The 19,630-nt window shown below is 33.4% G+C and overlaps 1 protein-coding gene across 1 annotated transcript in view; it reads left to right on the top strand.

Annotated features, from left to right (window-relative positions):
- ROBO2 (roundabout guidance receptor 2) overlaps window positions 1–19,630 on the top strand; it is a 1,648,622-nt gene that overhangs the window by 9,805 nt on the left and 1,619,187 nt on the right. The window contains exon 2 of the mRNA XM_049104693.1: window positions 15,556–15,677. Coding sequence (XP_048960650.1) covers window positions 15,569–15,677 — 109 coding nt within the window. The 5' untranslated portion in view covers window positions 15,556–15,568. The remainder of the gene's footprint in view (window positions 1–15,555; window positions 15,678–19,630) is intronic.

The raw sequence follows: 19,630 nt of genomic DNA, 5'->3' as shown, positions 1-19,630 counted from the left end.
CCCAACCGACTGTGCTATCCAGGCACCCTTTTTTGATATATGTATACCTATTTTTGCAATTGACCTCCCTATGTTAAGTATTTGTGCACATACATATATTGAGTTTTAGAGATCTTAGCAAAAAGATTAATCTCTTTTTTTAAAGATTAATTTCTTAAGGTGACTTTCAAATATGTATAAATTATGGCAAAGTTGACATAAAATGACAACATAGGAGCCATAAAAATGAAGACTAATAGGAGATACTTCTTAAAAACATTTCTAAATTAACTGGTTTTGATTTAAATGCTTTTTAGTTTTTAGCTGAGGAAAAGAACAAAATGGAAATTTTATGCAAATCATTCATATTTGTTGTATATATATGTACATATATGTGTATTATAAATACAAAACAGATGGCATACCATTTAGCCCATAGATTCATACTTATCTGTATATATGTATTCATTATGAAAATGAGTGCATGTGACATATATGTAACAGTGTACTTTCATTTTTACATTCATTACTTTTCTCACTTCATTAGCAACAAATTGAAAAAGGAGAAAGTTCTATTTGTTAATTTCATCTTCCGTATTCTGTTCTTTCCAAGCTCACATTTATGGCTTTCTGTTGTTATTTTCTTTGTGACCAGACCTTTAGAATGAACAAATATATTATAATCTTTGGTGGTATTTGGAAAGCAGTGTGTCTCTGTAAAGAGTCCATGTACATGCACATGGACACATGCAAAACTGTCATGAACGTTTTATTTTTGACAGAGAAAAACCAGGTAATTGTTGAGGGTATGGTAGCACTACTGCAATAGAAAACCAGATATCTATCAGTCTAATCATTAAACAGATGTTTTTGGAGCACCTACCTAGTCCCTGACACAATTTTAAATAATAGAAATGTAGCTATCACAGATTTCAGTCTCCACCATCAAAGGCAAATTGCAGGACAGATTGGTCAATCTGAAACACAATTCAGAACCAGAAAATAAAGTTTCTGTGTTGTTCAAATGTCATTAAAACCATGTTATTGCACACTGAAACCATAAGAACGCAATTCCTCCATCCATTCCTTCAGGGGATAATGGTGAAGGAGTAAATATAAAATTAAACTTGAACTTATGTTATTTAATAATTACGTAATGTTACATAATTTCAATAAACTTAAAATCTGCTATATTATAAAGACGATCTTTCAGATCAATGGGAAAATGATAAATTATTCATAAAATAATGATCAAGTATTGTTTTTAAATAGTTGCTAAAAGTTATAATACGCCATTCATAAGAATTAGTTTCACAATAGGCATTCAGTAAACTCCTCAAAATATAAAGAAAAAATCTATAAGCAGATATTATTTGTAATATTAGGGCTAAATTAACTTTCTTAAGTACAGCCCAACTAAAGACAGAAACTCATAGAGATTGATGGCTTGGACTTTGTTAAAGTAGAAAACTTCAGTATTTCAAATGATACCCTGAGTTGGTAGAAAAAGAAACTGCCAAATCAGGAAAAAGTATTTGCAATTCATTTGACATATTTGGCATATAAATAGTTCAATAAATCAATAAGAATGGTCCAATAGAAAAAAGGACAAAGTACTTTGGCAGAAAATGTTGAGATTGATATGAACACTAAATGTATTAGAATCTGTATTGCTAATAAAATTAAAAAAATAGAGGAAATTATTTATATAGAGGTATTTGTGATATTTTAACAAAATTGTAGCATGAATTTATTAACTCTGTAAATAAAGCTATAAAATTGTCTGTAAAAGTTTAAACAGGTTCATATTCATATAGTTTGTTTTCTATTAGTTTTTTAAAATGTCTGCATTTTCCAAAGTATATTCATATATTTCAGAAGTATGTATATCAAAGTATATTCAGTATATATCAGAGCATACTCTTTGCTGTTGAAAGCAGCCTTTCAAATATAAACTCACATATCATTTTTTCTAAATTCTACAGGGTAGGGGCCAAGATTCCTCATCAGAAACTATATTTCAATTATTATTTTATTGTTTTTAGTAGTTTCTATTTGACTTAACTGGTAGAGGAAGACTTTTTTTTTTTAAACAAAGCTTTCTGATGTACTTTATTTCTTATTTTTTATTTATTTTTTTTATTGGAAAGAGCTTTTATTTCCTTAAGTGTTTTGTTGCCTAAGTATGATGAGTATCCGGCAGTGGAATTTAGTGGAACAGATGCTTATTGTGATATATGAGATGCACTTGTTTCCCTAAGCACACATAGGCATGAAATGCATCTGGCTTCTGTACATAAAAGTCAATTATGCTCCCAAATGTGTTTCTGTGCATTACCCAGACTTTGAGGGGCAGAAATCCCACTATTCCTTCAAATAGGGGCTTTACTCGATCATGAAGTTTAAGTTAGACTACAGGTTGAAAAATACTGCATTTCAGTCTGGTGACAGAGCCTGAGCAGGAGATGTTACCATTGTGTACTAAAGTGGTAAGTCACGCAGACAAAGCATCTTGTGTGTATATGTGCGTGTGTGTGTGTGTTGTGGGGTGCATGCCTAAAATGAGAGAATCTTGTAAAGCAGAGCATAATCAAGTATGAGAACATATGGAGTACATAAGAAATGAAATCAAGTTCAGGAAAGAAAAATAAGAGTGGGGGGGGAAGGAGGAAAAATGTTAATGAAGATAAGCTTTAAAGAAAATAGGACTTTGGGTAAGTAGTGATGAGAATAAAGGTATTTGGTAAATAGGGAACTAGCATCCAGAGTATGTTGGAAAGGAATTTGGCATATGTGCACATATTGCTAGGGTTATAATATTCAGAAACCAGACCTCTTGAGGTATAGCAACTATAGTTCCTTTTCTATTCTCTAGTTGCCTTGAATATTCCTTTTTAATTTTAATAAGACCATTTATTTCTGTGTGATGGGTTAACATCAAGAACATGAGATTTTTCTGGAATATACCACAACTGACCAATAATCTAGTAGCTAAAACTTTTAAAAATAATTTGTGATAGACTTTTATGTAATATAATATTTCATTGCCAGAGTTAGCAGTGCATTATACATAATTTTACCTTTTCCCAGTTGTTTAGTATGGTAGATAGAATAATGTCTTTACAAAGAGGTCTACATCCCAATCCCCAGAACCTGTGAATATGTTGTATTACATAGCAAGGAGGGGTGGTTAAGGTTGCAGGTAGAATTAAAGTTTTGCATCACCTGACCTTAAAATGCAGAGATTATCTTTAATTATTTGTGTAGGTTCAGTATAAACATAAAATACCTTATAAAAGGGAGAACAGAAGATCATGCTAGAAGGAGATGAGATGATTGAAGAAGAGAAGAGGTTGGAGTAATAAGTTTTGTGGTTGGAGACAGAATATATTCAACTTCTCATATGATTCCCTCCCCAAAGCCTCTAGAAGTAACATAGCCTGGAAAATGACTTGATTTTATCTCAGTAAAAGTCATTTTGGATTTCTGACCTATAGAACTATAAGAAAATAAATTTATGTTGTTTTAAGCCACTGAGTTTGTGTTAATTTGTGATAGCAGCAATAAGAAACTAACACCTTTAGGGACATCTAGGTGGCTCAGTGGTTGAATGTCTGCCTTTGGCTCCAGTCATGATCCTGGGGTCCTGAGATCAAGTTCTGCATCAGGCTCCCCACAAGGAGCCTGCTTCTCCCTCTGCCTATGTCTCTGCCTCTCTCTCTGTGTCTCTCATGAACGAATGAATAAATACAATCTTAAAAAGGAGAAACTAACACATTTAAACCACATTTTTTTTTTGTTTTGCTATAGATGGTTGTTGTAGAATTGAGTGAACATTTAAGGGAAGAATTGAGAATTAATTTTCTTAAGAAAGTCCTTTATCATCTCAGAATAGTGAGAATGTAAAGAGATGAACTGTTTTGTTTATGTATACAAATGATATGTAGGCTTAAAAAAGAAGTGTGTTTTGAAGGCTAGCAAAGTCATAAAAATGTCCTCTGATGATGTGAGGCTTGGATGGTGAATTCAAGGCTGTATTGGATAATCCTATAATCTTTCTGGCATTGTAAAATCATTAATAATTTTACTTTAAGAGTACCATCATCATCCAGGGTCACTTGGACTAGTACCCCTGATAAAAGTTAGGGTTGTGAGGAGAGCTTGAGTTATTTGAAGACCAGAATAGGGGGAAATAGGATATATTCCACTGATAATCCAATTTCTACTACCCATTCTAATAATACATTCACCTAGTTCAGTGGTAGAAACAGTTGAAAAGTGTGACAAAAGTGTTAGATGTGGATGCCTGGATGGCTCAGCGGTTGGGCATCTGCCTTTGGCTCAGAGAGTGATCCCAGAGCGCCAGGATCAAGTCCCACACCAGGCTCCCTTCATGAAGCCTGCTTCTCTCTTCCTGTCTCTGCCTTTCTCTGTGTGTCTCACACAGAATAATGACATAAAATCTTTTTTAAAAAAAAAAGGGTGATAGATAAGCTGCTGAGAAGAAGCAAAGTTGTAAAATTGATGATACCTGACAGTTTTTCAGAACAATAGGATTAAAAGAAAATAGGATTATGAAAGGTTGTATTTGCTCAACATCTCTAACTTGATAATAGGTCAGAAAGCTCAGTCATGTTTTCTTAAAACTGAAAGAATGTTCTTTTTGATGAAAGTTTTAAACAGTGCATCTTTACATTTTATTTACTTTATCTTTTGTAAACTGCTTACATGAAACCAGCAGACAAATCTGACAAATATGTCGATCATTATATCTGTGGGGAGTATGATATTCATCCAGGGAATAAAGGCTTTGCTGACCAAGAAATGAAATTCTTAAAATTTCCCAGTAATATGGAGTATATCCAATTGAACAAATGATACAACTTTGTAACAAATATTACTTCTCATGAAGTTTTACAATTACATTTTCTTTAGCTTATGATTAATGGCATTGGATTCATAAATTGAAATTATCTTTAGTAAGTTAAGTAACTCCCTCCAGAATATTTCTTAAAAAAATTGTCTTAATTTTACAAATAACTTTGTTAAAAATATCTCTAAACAACTACATTAAATAAAACTTATGAACTCCAGTAAATTATTACTAAAAGCATATCTTTTAGGTTTGAGCTGTTTAAAAGTTCTTAAAATGATTGTAAGGAAGAGTATGTTTCAGTTTATGGTATTTGATTAATCTGATTAAATCTTGGTAGCACATTGAATTCAGCAGAAGTATGAGTGATAAATCTCAGATCATAATTTGAAATGTCTCCATCAAGCATTTTAAAACAATTTTTAAGTTCACTAATTTGAGTCATTATACGTGGCCCTAGTAGAAGGCCCTTCAAATGAAGCTCATTTGAACTTGGCAGATATCATATACCAACTTTTTACAGTCACAGTTCCTGTGCCTCATTATGAAAATGGTTATTTCCAGAATCCCAGTGCTTTGACCAGAAATGCATTTATTATTCTAGAACACTCTTACTGAGAAATTAGCCTGATTCCTCATTTAGGTTAGCTCTCTCAGGATTCTAATTTTTGACTGCAAATCAACTTCAAGGCATTGAAGGCAACTGGAAGATGGGAATGAAGAGAGGTGACCATCCTCTCAACATTCCATATCAAGGCCTTTTAATGAGCTTAGAACTTCATGGAACTGCTTGGATGTATCTTATATATTAAAATAATGAACATTATATACATTCATTTAGTTCAGATAGTTCTTGCTAAATTGGAAAAGAGTCCTTTTTTATTCCTTTGTATTTCCTTTTTTTTTTTTTAAGATTTTGTTTATTTATTCATTAGACAGAGAGAGAGGCAGAGATACAGGCAGAAGGAGAAGCAGGCAGAGGGAAGAAGCAGGCTCCACGCAGGGAGCCTGACATAGGACCCGATCCTGGGTCTCCAGGATCACACCCTGGGCTGAAGATAGTGCTAAGCCTCTGAGCCACTAGGGCTGCCCTCTGTATTTCTTGAGGTTGGAAAAGACAAGTGTAAGGGGTCCTGTGGAATTGTGAAGTCTAGAAAGAAAGTTCTATGTTGTCCAACTTGCAGTTTAGCAGGATATAAATAGACTGAAATCAACATAACTGTCACCTGTGGAGGGAATTGAGCCTCTTCAATTTATCACCATAAATAATTTATCTTAGAGAGGTTAAATAACAGTACAAGGTCACTTACCCAATTAGTAACTGAGCCAACCAGTGTCAGGCTTATTAACTTCAAGACTATTGCTCATTAAGCTACCTTTTCACATAGAGTTATAGGTAATCACAATCTAACACTAGCATGTAGCACAAAATCTATGTTGCGCATAGAATACAGAGCACAACAAAGGATTTTTCCCCCCATTCTCTTTTCCAAATCTAAACGGAAAAAGTGTCTTATGGAATTTCTGGAATGCCATGATGGCTACATGTAACAAAGAGATTGATTACTTGGACTCTAGATGCTCAGAACTATGGGAAATATTCAATACTGATTTAAAAAATTCTTATTTTTTTCACTTATTGTAGCTTGCCCTGAAGTAAAATGCTGTATATTTGTCTTGCTTGAAGTCTATAGTTAGAAGATAGTCTGAATGATCTTTGGCAAATGCATACTCACCCACACACATCTCATAGCCTTTTTTCTAATTTCATAGTTTTTATTTCTAAGTTAGCTCTTTTAAAGAAAAAACAACAATAGGAAGATGCAAGATATTTTTGTAGAAAGTTATCTATCCAAAGGTATAGGCACTGTATCTTCCTATGTCTTCTTAGATCTTTCAGTTTAACAAGTGCTCATCTTTATAAAATTTGAACTCTCATCCAGTTGCTATATCTTGACCAGGCATTTAAGAGTTGAACCTCACAGATAGGTGTCTTCCACTTCCTTTAAAAGGCTCTACCAGTCTTGTACTGCTTTTTTTTGGTGCCTGCTGGTGGCAAAGCATGACTCAGCTAAGTAGGCTTCCAAAGCGGGACTTTTTTTTTCTGTTTTCTTGTACTTAGGCTAACTTCTTTTATAGAAAGCCATGTTCTAATTCCTCAAAGTCTCCATTATTGAAGGTTATGGTATGATTTGTTTACTTTGAATATAGTTCAAAATGACATATGCAGCTAAATAAGACATGCACACTTGAGTTTCTGTGTGGTGTGTGTGTGTGTGTGTGTGTGTGTTTTAGTGCCCTCTTTACTGAATAAGATAGTGGACAGTATAGAGAGAAACAGAATTATGTGGTTTGGACAATTCTGAGATGTTATGACATTGGAATTTATAACTTTGCGTTAAATCTTGATTTTACTGTAGTATACTAAGCTACTGAAAACTGTTAAAAGTGATTGTTGCTAAGTTCAAATTGCCTTTTTAATTCTCTTAAAATGAAACTTGGTTGACACCATAGGCTAACTTTCCCAGTCGCCTTCACAAATAGAGATTGGTCTTTTTATCACCCTCCACAAGCCTTATGTCCAGCAGTTGTTCTTGTTCTTCATTATAACTTTCATATTGCTAATTCCTTTCCCTGTTGCAAGTCATACTGTTCCTTTGAAACAAAAATGCTTTGAAAATATTGATCATGTTCTTTTTGTCTTGTTGATATCAACAGATCTCCTGGTCACTCTTGTCATTTAGTTAAGGCTTTAGGTCTTTTTTTGGAATCTTCTTCAGCTAAGTCCTGTTGCCATTTTCAATGACTTCAGCATCCAGATGGAACGACCATCAAAGTCTCCTGTTCACTCCACTTCTTGACGTCCTTATCTCCATTGCTTTTTATCCTTTCTCCACTTTAGTTACCACTTCATGGTCAAATCTACTGTTTCTATACCAGTGTGTGTACCATCAAGATCTTAACGGCAAATATTCCACCATCTGGACATCAGTCCTCTTTTAACTTATTTGCTCAGGTATTCTCATTCTTACAGTTCTTCATCTTCATTAACATTTATCCTAGGCCACAGTTTTTGTTGTTCCTTTACAATTCCTGTGTATTCTGCTGTCTTCATTTTCCACTGTTTTGAGTTCAGATGTCATGGTTCATCTGTAGCACTCCCTTGCAAATATCCTAAGGTCCATTTCCCCACTGTTAATATGGCAATGTGTTTCTATTCCTCTACTCATTACTACTAAATATTGATATTTCTTTGGGTGCCATCCTAATCTCTGCTCTTTATACACATACATACTCTCTCAGCTCTAAACACCATTTCCCTACTAAAGAGCTAGCAATTTCCAGTTTTAGAGCTTGTCCCAGATTTTACCTCTGTAAGTCCGTGCCTCACTTGATGGCAGCATATGGATACTTCAGAGAAAACATGTCCTAGGAAATGGCTCTGCCAACCATTCAGGTAAATAAGCTAGAAGCTTAAAGGTCATATTTGTGTTTTCCCTCTCTATTCCATGATACCCAGTTGAACATTCATTTAAAAATATTGTTTTCTTTTTTTTTAATTTATTTTTTATTGGTGTTCAATTTACTAACATACAGAATAACCCCCAGTGCCCGTCACCCATTCACTCCCACCCCCCGCCCCCCTCCCCTTCTATCACCCCTAGTTCGTTTCCCAGAGTTAGCAGTCTTTACGTTCTGTCTCACTATAAATGGTGCTGGGAAAATTGGACATCCACATGCAGAAGAATGAAACTAGACCACTCTCTTTCACCATACACAAAGATAAACTCAAAATGGATGAAAGATCTAAATGTGAGACAAGATTCCATCAAAATCCTAGAGAAGAACACAGGCAACACCCTTTTTGAACTCGGCCACCGTAACTTCTTGCAAGATACATCCACGAAGGCAAAAGAAACAAAAGCAAAAATGAACTATTGGGACTTCATCAAGATAAGAAGCTTTTGCACAGCAAAGGATACAGTCAACAAAACTCAAAGACAACCTACAGAATGGGAGAAGATATTTGCAAATGACATATCAGATAAAGGGCTAGTTTCCAAGATCTATAAAGAACTTATCAAACTCAACACCAAAGAAACAAACAATCCAATCATGAAATGGGCAAAAGACATGAAGAGAAATCTCACAGAGGAAGACATAGACATGGCCAACATGCACATGAGAAAATGCTCTGCATCACTTGCCATCAGGGAAATACAAATCAAAACCACAATGAGATACCACCTCACACCAGTGAGAATGGGGAAAATTAACAAGACAGGAAACAACCAATGTTGGAGAGGATGCGGAGAAAAATATTGTTTTCAAATATATCTAGAATTTTATCACTGATTTTTATTTATAATGTTCAGTCTAGCCAGATTCAGATATTTTCTTACCTATTCTATTATCCTATCTCATCATTAGTCTACCTAATTTTATTCTTAACTCCTTATTAGCAACATAGAAACCAAAGTGATATCTTAAAATATTTATCAGTTCATATCTCTTCCTACTTTTCTAATGTACTGGGACTAAAACCCACATTCTATGCCATTACCAATATAGCTCTGTATAATTTCACGTCTTCTTATCTTTTAGTCACATCACGTCAATCTTTTCTTCCTGCTTCAGTCCAATGAGATTCATAGCTTTCATTTACTTCCACATGCCAAGATAGTCCTCATATTAGGGCCCTTGAAAATCCTCATTTCATTTCCTAAGAGACTCTTCCAACTGTATGCAAAGCTAACTCTTGTTGTTTTCAGATCTAAGCTTAAATATTATCACCCGAAAGAATTGGTTAAAATCTCCTCTATTAGATGTCCCCCGTACTCTTGTTTTCCATCCAGTTCTTTGTTTGATTTTGCATATGAACACATTTTATAATGATTTATTTTCTTTGTTTAATTAAGTTTCTGCCCTTGACTTTCTCTGTAGAATGCAAGCTCTAAGAGTGTAGGGACCCTGGCTAACTTGTTGATCAGTGTGGTTTAGTAACTAGCATAATATCTGACATGTATGTGTTGGATTCATTAATCAATTTAAGATCACTAGATCCAGTTGTGTCCATGGACTGTTCACTTCCTTTAGTTTCCAAAGCTCAGAGTTTTCTTGTTCTACCTTAATGAGGTCAAAGAATCTAGCCTGGGGATGATTTATCTTTAAGTAAACTTGAGAGGATGTCACGATGCAGCAATAGTCTTATGCTACTTCAGTAATTCCACAGTGTTTCAGAAGATAAATCACTCAGCCTCTCTGGGGGAGATTTTAGGCCCCTGTGATTCCTTTGGGATCTCAAGCTATAGAGAGATTACTGCTAAACTTGTTTTGAGTCTCTTAGTTATATTTATTTAAAATTAGACAAAGGTGATTAGTCAATATTTTATGTTTCATTTTTCTGAAAAGTCAGTCTGAATATAAAGCTTTCTATCATTAAGGTTAGAAATAGTGGATTTCTATTAAATCTATGTATAGTTTTTAAGTATGATGGTATAAACCAGCAATTACTAACTTATGACTAAAAACTAGCCTTTTGGAGGATTTATTACCATGTATATTCCAAGGCTTCATCTCTTCATCTCAGAGGTTCTGAGTCACTGTGTCCACAGTGTTACGTAGGACTATACATTTTACCAGATATCTGCCTTATTCTGAGGCAGAATGTTTGTAGACCAACATTTTGGGACAGAATTGTATGTTATTACATTTTAAGATGTTTGTTTTTTAAAAAAAGCCAATGACAAATGATTTATCAGTGTCCCCTCAACTAATGGCATAGTATAATTTTAATAGTTTATTGCTTACAGGAATTTTGGAGATTTTTTTCACTTGTCACATATGTAGAGACTGAATCTTAAAGAGATTAATTAATTCATCAAAAATATCAAACTGCACTGGTATCTAAGTTTCTTATCACTGCCTGGGCTTTTTATTCTAAAGCATGGTGGTCTAGAGTAATATTTTCAGCTTTCAAGTTTTAGCCTGTTGAAAAATAGAGTAAATATATATAAATGTATTCATGAATTATATGTATACTTACATTTACATATATTGCAGTATTAATTTGGATTATATAGGCCTTTGGCCATCACCATTGCATACCAGATATACTTTGGATTGAGATAGATCCTACCTGTAAGAATATACTAATGTCAAAAAGGGTCCTTTTAAAAATGACTTTGGCACCGAATCCAAGGACAATGTTAAAGTGAGGCTCCAATATATATCTTAATCTAAGTTATTACTGAATGTAAGTCATGTGATGGCTTCTAATGAAAATTTCCCATTGAAAAAAATCAATGTTAATAACTGGAACTCGAGAGCTGTAATGGGCTCTATGTTTTTCTGGCTTAGATTGTGTTCCTATAATATGCTGAGAAGAGGAATTGATGACCTGTGAGCTATGGTCACTTCCTGATCCCATTTGATTCTTTAGTCTCTAGTTTTAAAAGGGTGATCAGAGAGGTTGCTTTTTAATGGAGAAGTTAAGCAAAAGGAGAATCAGCCTGGAGGCTTGTTGGCACAGACCAACTCTCACTTGAGAAGAACTTCAGGAAAGAGGACTATTGCCAAGAGAAGGACTTGTAAGGAAACTTTGTTCCAGAGAAGAGGTTTTTGTTTTTGTTTTAAAAAAGCTGCTATAAGAGCTGCTATAAAAGCTGACCAGAACTACTGCTTATACATGACAATGGAATGACAAGTCTGGGGGCATTACTTACCTGGATTCAGAAATAGATTTCACTTAAGAACAAATTTCATATGTATGTACAATTTAAGATGGCTGGTCAAGTCTACCAAATGGGATGAAAGAGAATATTTAGAAGATCCACAAGAGAAATGAAACTACTGGGAGAGGGCATAAGGTTTTAGAAGTTGCAGAGATAATTCAGGGATGGTCTGTAATGGAGACTTCCACTTGTTTGAAGGTAAGTGTTCTACAGTGAGGATTCTTAATTTAGGACTCCCCTCCCTAGTTGGTACCTCCCTAGTACGTGTGAAGCCTTGCTCAGACCAAGGGCTATCACTGCAGGCATCATCTGACAGAGCAACATCTGTAAATATACCTGTGAAGCCTCAGTACCCTGTGATACCATCTCATAGTGCCTTTTGCTCCCAAATCCTTGCACGACCCAACTAATTTTACTGTTATGTATAACAAGAAATAACATACAATATATTCTCAACGTCTACTTTTTTTTTTTTTTGTAACTTTCAACATTAAGGTAGTCATATGAACACTATATATAGTCATTATCAATCTGAAGGTTTAAGGTATTCTCTGCTTAGGGAATAGCAAATCTATTTTATGAGAGAAGAGCACAGTGGACTCAATTATCCACAATGGACTCAATTAGGACTTACTCTAATCTTTAAAGAGTAGCAAGTAACAGGTAAAAGTACTTAAAATAAAGACAATATTTCTCATCTATTTTATAATGTTAAATGCATGAAAAGAGTGTTATAAAAAAGATTTAGAGAATTCCATGGCATGTTTTTATGGTAAATGTTACTTTATTTTCTGGTTCATCTAACATACCCTTTTTTAGTTATTTTGTTTTTCTTTCATAAAAATGTATTGATTTTACATTATGTGAGCACTTTATATGAAAGTTTCATAAAGATATGATTCTTGTATTCATAGAATGGTAAGAATAGCATATAGATGACATAGTAACTTGGCATTTATAAAATATTAGCTTTCCATAAACATCAACTCAGAGGGGAAGGGTGCATTTTCTTTTGATTATAACAACAATTCGAAAGGCATCTGCTTTTTAAAATTTTACTAAAATATATAGTGGAAATAGTGTTTTACGTGCCAGTCCCTTCTGAAGAGAGTTTTTAGATTTTTCAAATACTGCCTCGAATTTATGTAGAATATATGTATTTTTTAAAAGGCACCATTTATTTATTTAAAGATTTTATTTATTTATTCATGAGAGACACACAGAGAGAGGCAGAAACATAGGCAGAGGGTGAAGCAGGCTCCACCCGGGTACCCGATCCCTGTACCTGATCTCTGGACCCTAGGATCATGCCCTGAGCCGAAGGCTGATGTTCAACAGCTGAGCCACCAAAAAAGGCACCATTTAAACTGAGTACTGTGTGTAGGCTAGCAGTCCAGGAAATATTAACAATAAATTTGCCAAAGCCATTGAAGTGTGATTTAAATCTGAATTTTGACATTGCTGTACCAGATAAAAATGGTTATGCAGTGATTAGAGGGAGACAAAGATCTGTGTAGTAGTGGTTAAAAGAATGTATACATGTATCTATCACCCCACCACCACCTCCACTACGGCTGGTCTTTGACAACGATCTCCTACCCTGCTCCCTAAACAAATAACCAAGCATCAACTTTGCTCTTGCATAATTTTACTCCTCTTATTCTTCAATGTAAATTAATAATAATGTTAATGTATGTTAGCAGGGGGTTGAAATTTGCCCTGGACATCCCAAATTTCTCTGGAAATGGTTCTTTTAGAGATTAACTGTGATCATTCAATTGATGTTTTAATGATTTTCAATCTGAAGATGTTTATTTGGAATGAATATGTGAGGTTCAATATGCGGGAGATCTTTTTCCTTCTCAGTATCCTTTTTGGAATGATTGATTACTGGACTGTAGCTATATCTAGGGTTACATTTCTGCTTAGTAATCCATTGTTCAGAGCATAGGCTCTGAAGTCACTCAGTTTTGGCTCAAGTCACAACAATGTTAGCTACAAATCATCTGATTTGGGAATTGTGTGGCTTTTCTCTGAGCTTCTGTTTTCTGTGCTTTGAAGTAGTGATTTTTAAATTGCTTTCTTTGTAGAGTTTCTATGAACTAAATGAGACAAATACAAGGCATTTAGCACAGTAAAATGAGGTAGAATTTAAAAAATTTTCAGGAAATATTAGTGTTAATACTATCATCTTCTGTCATCATTGTATTACTACACTTCAGTTTGGAGATGTCATTACAACCTCTTGGACTGTTTACTCATTTAAAATGAACTAGATGGGTTTGGGGAGGGTAGGTGGTGCAGTTGGTTGAATGCCTGACTCTTGATTTTGGCTCAGGTGGTGATTTCATGGTTGTAAGATTAAGCCTGGTATGGGGCTCCACACTGAGTGTGGAGTCTGAGATTCTAGCCCCTTCTTCCTCTGCCCCTCCCCCCTCAAATAAATAAATATATAAATCTTAAAAAATAAAATAAAATGAGATGGGTTAGATGGTCCTTAAATTTTCCTTTAGCTCTGATATTGTGAGTCTGAAATGAAGTAATACAAGTAATACAAAATGAGTAATTAAGTCCTCCTCTTTCTTAATGTGGGAGAAAGGGAGAAGAAGTTCTAGATGCCAAGATTCCCCTCCAAGTTTGCTAGAATTATGATTATGCAGAATTTTGAATACAGGGCTTATTCTGGAAATCATTAAATTTACTTTCCTTAGCTCCATATTTTGTCAATTGTGGAAAAATTGGGATCTGGGGTAATCTTTAAGTGAAGTTTCCTCTTGAAAACTATTTTATTTATTTATTTTAATTAATTAATTTATTTTGTGGGGGGAGGCAGAGATAGAGAGAATCTCAAGCAGGGAGCCCAGCACAGGGCTTGATCACAGGACCCTGAGATCATGATGAGCTGAGATCAAGTTAGAAGTTCAACCGGCTGAGCCACCCCGGCACCCCTCTTGATAACTATTTAAATTGTAATCGTGTAATTTCCTAATTTGCACTGTGGAGGTGTTTACCATTTTTATGAAGTACATATTTATGCAGATGCAAAAATATATAATTTTAACAATTTTTCTTTTGCATATAAAATATATAGTATTATAGTATTTAACTTATCATTCTGCAACTTGCTATTTTTGCTCAACTTTTAAATTTTGACATTTATCTATGTTGTTACACATGGCTTAAGTTTATTCATTTTACCTATCATATATCATTCAATTATATTAATAAAGAACACCTATTTGGTGGATATTTAAGCATTTTAATTTTTCATTATTAACAACAGTGTCAAAGCAAACATTCAAGAATATTTTATTATAAAAAAGAATATTTTATTATATGTCAGATATTATATTTTATCTCTGTATGATAGTTCCTATGGTTTATATACATATATCTGAAATTGGAATTGCAAATGTTTTGTGATTTCCATATATTCTCCATTTTAAGTATACAAGACTAGTTTTGTGTACATGATAAATCCATGTAGTTAAAGGTACCTATATAAGTAGAATACTATCAAATTAAAAATATATTTTATGAGATACTTAGGCTAAACTTACATAAATGTGTTGAAAATTCATTTTTGTATGTGTGCATGAGATGACATGTATCAATTTACCTCAACAAGTTATAACTAGTGTCCTATATAATTTTTTGCCTGACTGATTTTCAGTAGATGATTTGGTAATGTTTTTTAAATATTCACAGGTTTAATGGCCTATTTTGCAGACTGCTATTGAAAAATATCATTCAGATGAATGTTTAGAATATGAGGTTAAAGATGAGTGAGTTTTCATATTAATCATCATTGTTAGAATCCCAAAGAGAGAGATGATTTTCAAATATATCTCCTTGTAAACAGGGTACTTTAAAAATACACATTGTATATTAGATAGGGGATTTGAATGGTATTACATTTTAAGGTTGTAATTTACTATACTCTTTATGCCTACCCCACTAATTATGCAGAGTTTAAAATGCAATGACCAGAAGACAAGGAAGTGTTACTAGAAGAATGTGGACATGGACTCCGGAACTGCTAATGGTGACTGTGATCCTCTGGGGTCAGCAAGGAAATGGACAAGGCCAAGGTAGGTGCAAGCATGTTTTAATATTTTGAGAGGTGGATATGAGTTTCACTTTACCTTGAAGTTATATGGATCTTTAGTTTGATGTTTTAGGCCGTTTCAGTCTTTCTCCAAGGGTTTTGTTGAAGTGTATTATACTTTCGAATTAGTTAAGGTGAGCTAGAACTAGATGTGAATTGATGTATCAAATTTGAAGTCACTGCTCCAAAATTGGCTTTACTCTGTTGCAGTAGATGCTAGACACAGATATGTTTGTATGTACCTGTGTAATTTTATAAGAACATATTACTTGAAGGTTTTATGTTTTTGAAGAAAAGCTTCTGGATCTCTGTTTCATTTCTTGAGTGGTTTTTATTTTAATTTTTTAAATTTCAAGAACATAGTCTCCAAAAGGTACAACGTTCTTCAGAAATTAAGTGAAAAGTTTGATGTTTCTCATTACTCTGCCACGTGTATTTGGAGGAAATTAATGGTAGAGCTGCGGTGTCCTGAAATGTCTGTCATTTGCAGAGTAGGAAAGGACCATAGATTTTGTAATAAGGTTTTTCTGTGTACTGATTTGATCAATAGCTGTATGGAGTGGTTTAAGCCAAAGCTAGTACCTTTGAAATGTGTTTTGTGAAGTGTTGTGTTATTTTTGGAGGTGTGTTGCCTATTTAGATACAAATTGCTATTTAATGTTTTGTATGAAAAAAGTGCTGACCCTCATGGCATTTATTTTTCTTGGAGGAGAATCTATTTTGACATTGCTTCTGCTTTTGTCAAGACTTGAAAACTATGAGCAGGAAAGGTATACAAGCAGGTACATTACTCTAGATGGAACTGAGAGTGTATAGTGGTGTTATATAATTGTGATAGAGTTGTTGAGCTTTTGCTAGTTCTTCAGTTTCTAAAATATCCAATAAATATTGTGTATATTAAAGTAAGTTTAGTTACTCTTTTGAAAAGATGGTTCAAAAAGAACATTGTTTGCTCACCATATGTAATTTTGTTTAGTGAATTTTTGAAGTGAAACAGGATGACTTTTTCAAAAATAAAAATCTGTGTATCTTTGTGTGATAATAGGTATATATGCAGATAACAAATTTTAATGATGAAATAGGCTTTGATTTTTAAAGTTTTTCTTTCATGCCATTAAGAATTTATATTAGCATATAGTTGAATTCTCATTGCATTTTTCTTTTTTGATAAAAGTAACGAAAGGAAATCATATTTAATACACATAGTATTTTTTTCATCAAAAATCTAAAACAAGAATCTGTAGGCAGCAGCTACATCACATTTCTGTTGGCTAAAAGAGTTGTTTATTCCTCTGGCAACGTGTCAGATCACTAAAATGCAGCAGGACAACTGTTTTTCTGCAATAGTGATCCAACAGTACATTTAGTATTACACAAGATTGCCAAAACCCTTTCTGAGGCCATCATTTCCAGGGATTATGGCTTTTTTTCTTAATGAGTAATAGTTTGTTGAATATTTAAAATGTTAGAGGAAAAATAAATATCATTTCTTTTATTTGTTCACACCCTTTATTCTTTCTTCAATATTGATTGCTTGGGCATTTTTTTCTTTGATAGTGACCAACATTTGTAAAGAACAGTTCCTGAAATCAATTCCATGCTTAGCTATAGTGAAGCCTGTCATGGTAAATGCAAGTTAAGTAATTCAATTTCTTTTTAAAAGAATAAATTAAAATAGACAGTGATTCAAGGAACAAAACAACTTAATAGAAAGCATAATGGAATGCTTTAATTTTATTATTACGGGAATTTTTGCTTCCTTTAGGTAGCTAGGTTGAATTAAGCAGGTTTCATAGGCGTGATAAGCAAATCTAATAATTTCAAATACCCAAACAGCATATTATCATTTAGATCAATAAGCCTCATTAAATATTAATTTTTTCACCTTTAACATGCAATTAAGCAGAATTTAAAGATAAAAGTTTTAAAATGAAAACTTTATGTTACTGGATATCTTTTTAAATTAAAATTTCATGGTACCTTACTACTTGTAAGAAAATAATACCTTATAATATATAAATGAAATTTTTCTCTACATTGTTTATAGCTTTGTCTTAAACTTTGATTGTTGGGACTTCTAAAGTCCAGAGTTGTGATTATGCATCAGTGAGGTATGACTCTTATAGCAAATATGCATGCAAAAAGTAATAAAGTTGTTTTTACTAAAGTTACATTCCTTAAAGATGATAGCAAAGCTAAATTGTATTTTCTATATAAGCTCTCCACATGTATCAGTAGGTTATATGCTAATTATTTGTAAGTCGTTGGGAAATCAGAATGGTCTTTCCCATAAAAAACATGTTAGAAATAGTAATCAGGTTATGGGGACAGAAGGCAAAAATCTGCATGTTCTAGAATGTACATAAAGCATCATATTCGGTATTAATTCAACTGTGTACAACTGCCACTTACAACAACATGTTATAGAAAATGCATTCTGAATTCTAAGTAAGAATGTTGGCTGATGAGCTCTCTAGGGGCAGCATGGTCAAATAAGAAGAAAGGAATGGACAGTCAGCTGCAAACAGGTAGATGTCCCTTGTCAATTTTTTATATCATTCAAGAGGAGCATCTGCTTGAGTAGTCTTTTCCTCTGACTTCTGACTTATGGAATAATAGATACAAATCCTTACAGTAGCATTTCCTGACTTGGACGCTGCCCATTTCTATGCTTCCTTAGGTCTTTGCACATTAGAAACTGCTAAGTAAATGAAAGTAAATCCAATCCTTTAAAAAAATACAGCTAATTATTAAGATAAAGTGGAATAGATTTGATTTAAAAATATATTTACTATGCAAATAAAACAAATAACACGATTGTTCAGATTTATTTTCTCTTTTAAAAGAACTATCACAGATGTTAATTGAAGAAATTGGATATGGGGTATATGGGAGCTTTCTGTACTATCTTTATAAGTTTTCTGTAAATCTAAAACTGTTTTAAAATAAAATATTTATTACAAATTAAAAGAAAAAAGAGCTATCACAGGTAGTTGATGATTTACACATTTCCAAATACTATACATTGACTTTAGGGATAATCTAGAGAAAACTGAACTGACATCTAACATGTGTAGTTGTAATATGTAGCACAACAGTTGAAGCCATGTGAATGCTGACCGACAAGAAGGACTGTCCAGAGGCATTGCAGACCCCAGATGATTTGCAGGATGCTAGGAGGTGTAGGCAATAGTTACTATGTTACTGGGAAATTACTTCCAAACTAGCAATCTCATTTCTTTCAGAAAAAAAGAACTTGAACAACAATATGTTCAAGTAATAATATGAGATGTATATTAAACTAAAGGTGTAACTTCTATAAAAATCTAAGAAAAAAAATCAGTCACTGAGATGCATGTGAATATAAAGGCAGAATGAGGCAGTTTGGGATAAAGGTGAATACTTGTTAAAAGTAAAGATGTGATTTTGACTTTAAAAAACAAACTATTCAGAATATTGTTTGGCAGTTCTTAAATACATATTCTTATCTTAATGGCTTTAATAAAGATGTGCTATTTTTTTCTGGTACTTAATAATGATAATAATAAGAATGAAATGTATATGTCAGCTGTTTCCAGAAACAAGTTTTTCATAATTTTTGAATTAGTGTTATTTTCCTGATTTTTGCGACTAATTTAGGGTTTAAATATAGTAAAATTTTCAATATGTTATTGTGAATACACAGAGAATTTTAATCAGTTTGGTTCCCATTATTATTTACATGATGAAATTCCAACCCTGATGCTAGATGTAAGAAATTTTGAAATTTCAAAGACCAGTGGAGATCATGAGCAAACTTAAATTTTGAGGATAAATCAAATTATGCTTCTTTTCATGACCAGATTTTGGGTTAGATATTAAGCATTCAAAAAATAAAATCTGATAATATTCAGCAGTTACAATCTTCAGTTTCACGATCTCCATTGTAAAATGATG

This window comes from Canis lupus, chromosome 31 (assembly GCF_003254725.2).
Source record: "Canis lupus dingo isolate Sandy chromosome 31, ASM325472v2, whole genome shotgun sequence".
Classification (NCBI taxonomy): domain Eukaryota; kingdom Metazoa; phylum Chordata; class Mammalia; order Carnivora; family Canidae; genus Canis; species Canis lupus.
The sequence above is the reverse complement of the archived record's forward strand: the minus strand, read 5'-3'. Positions and strand labels throughout refer to the sequence as shown.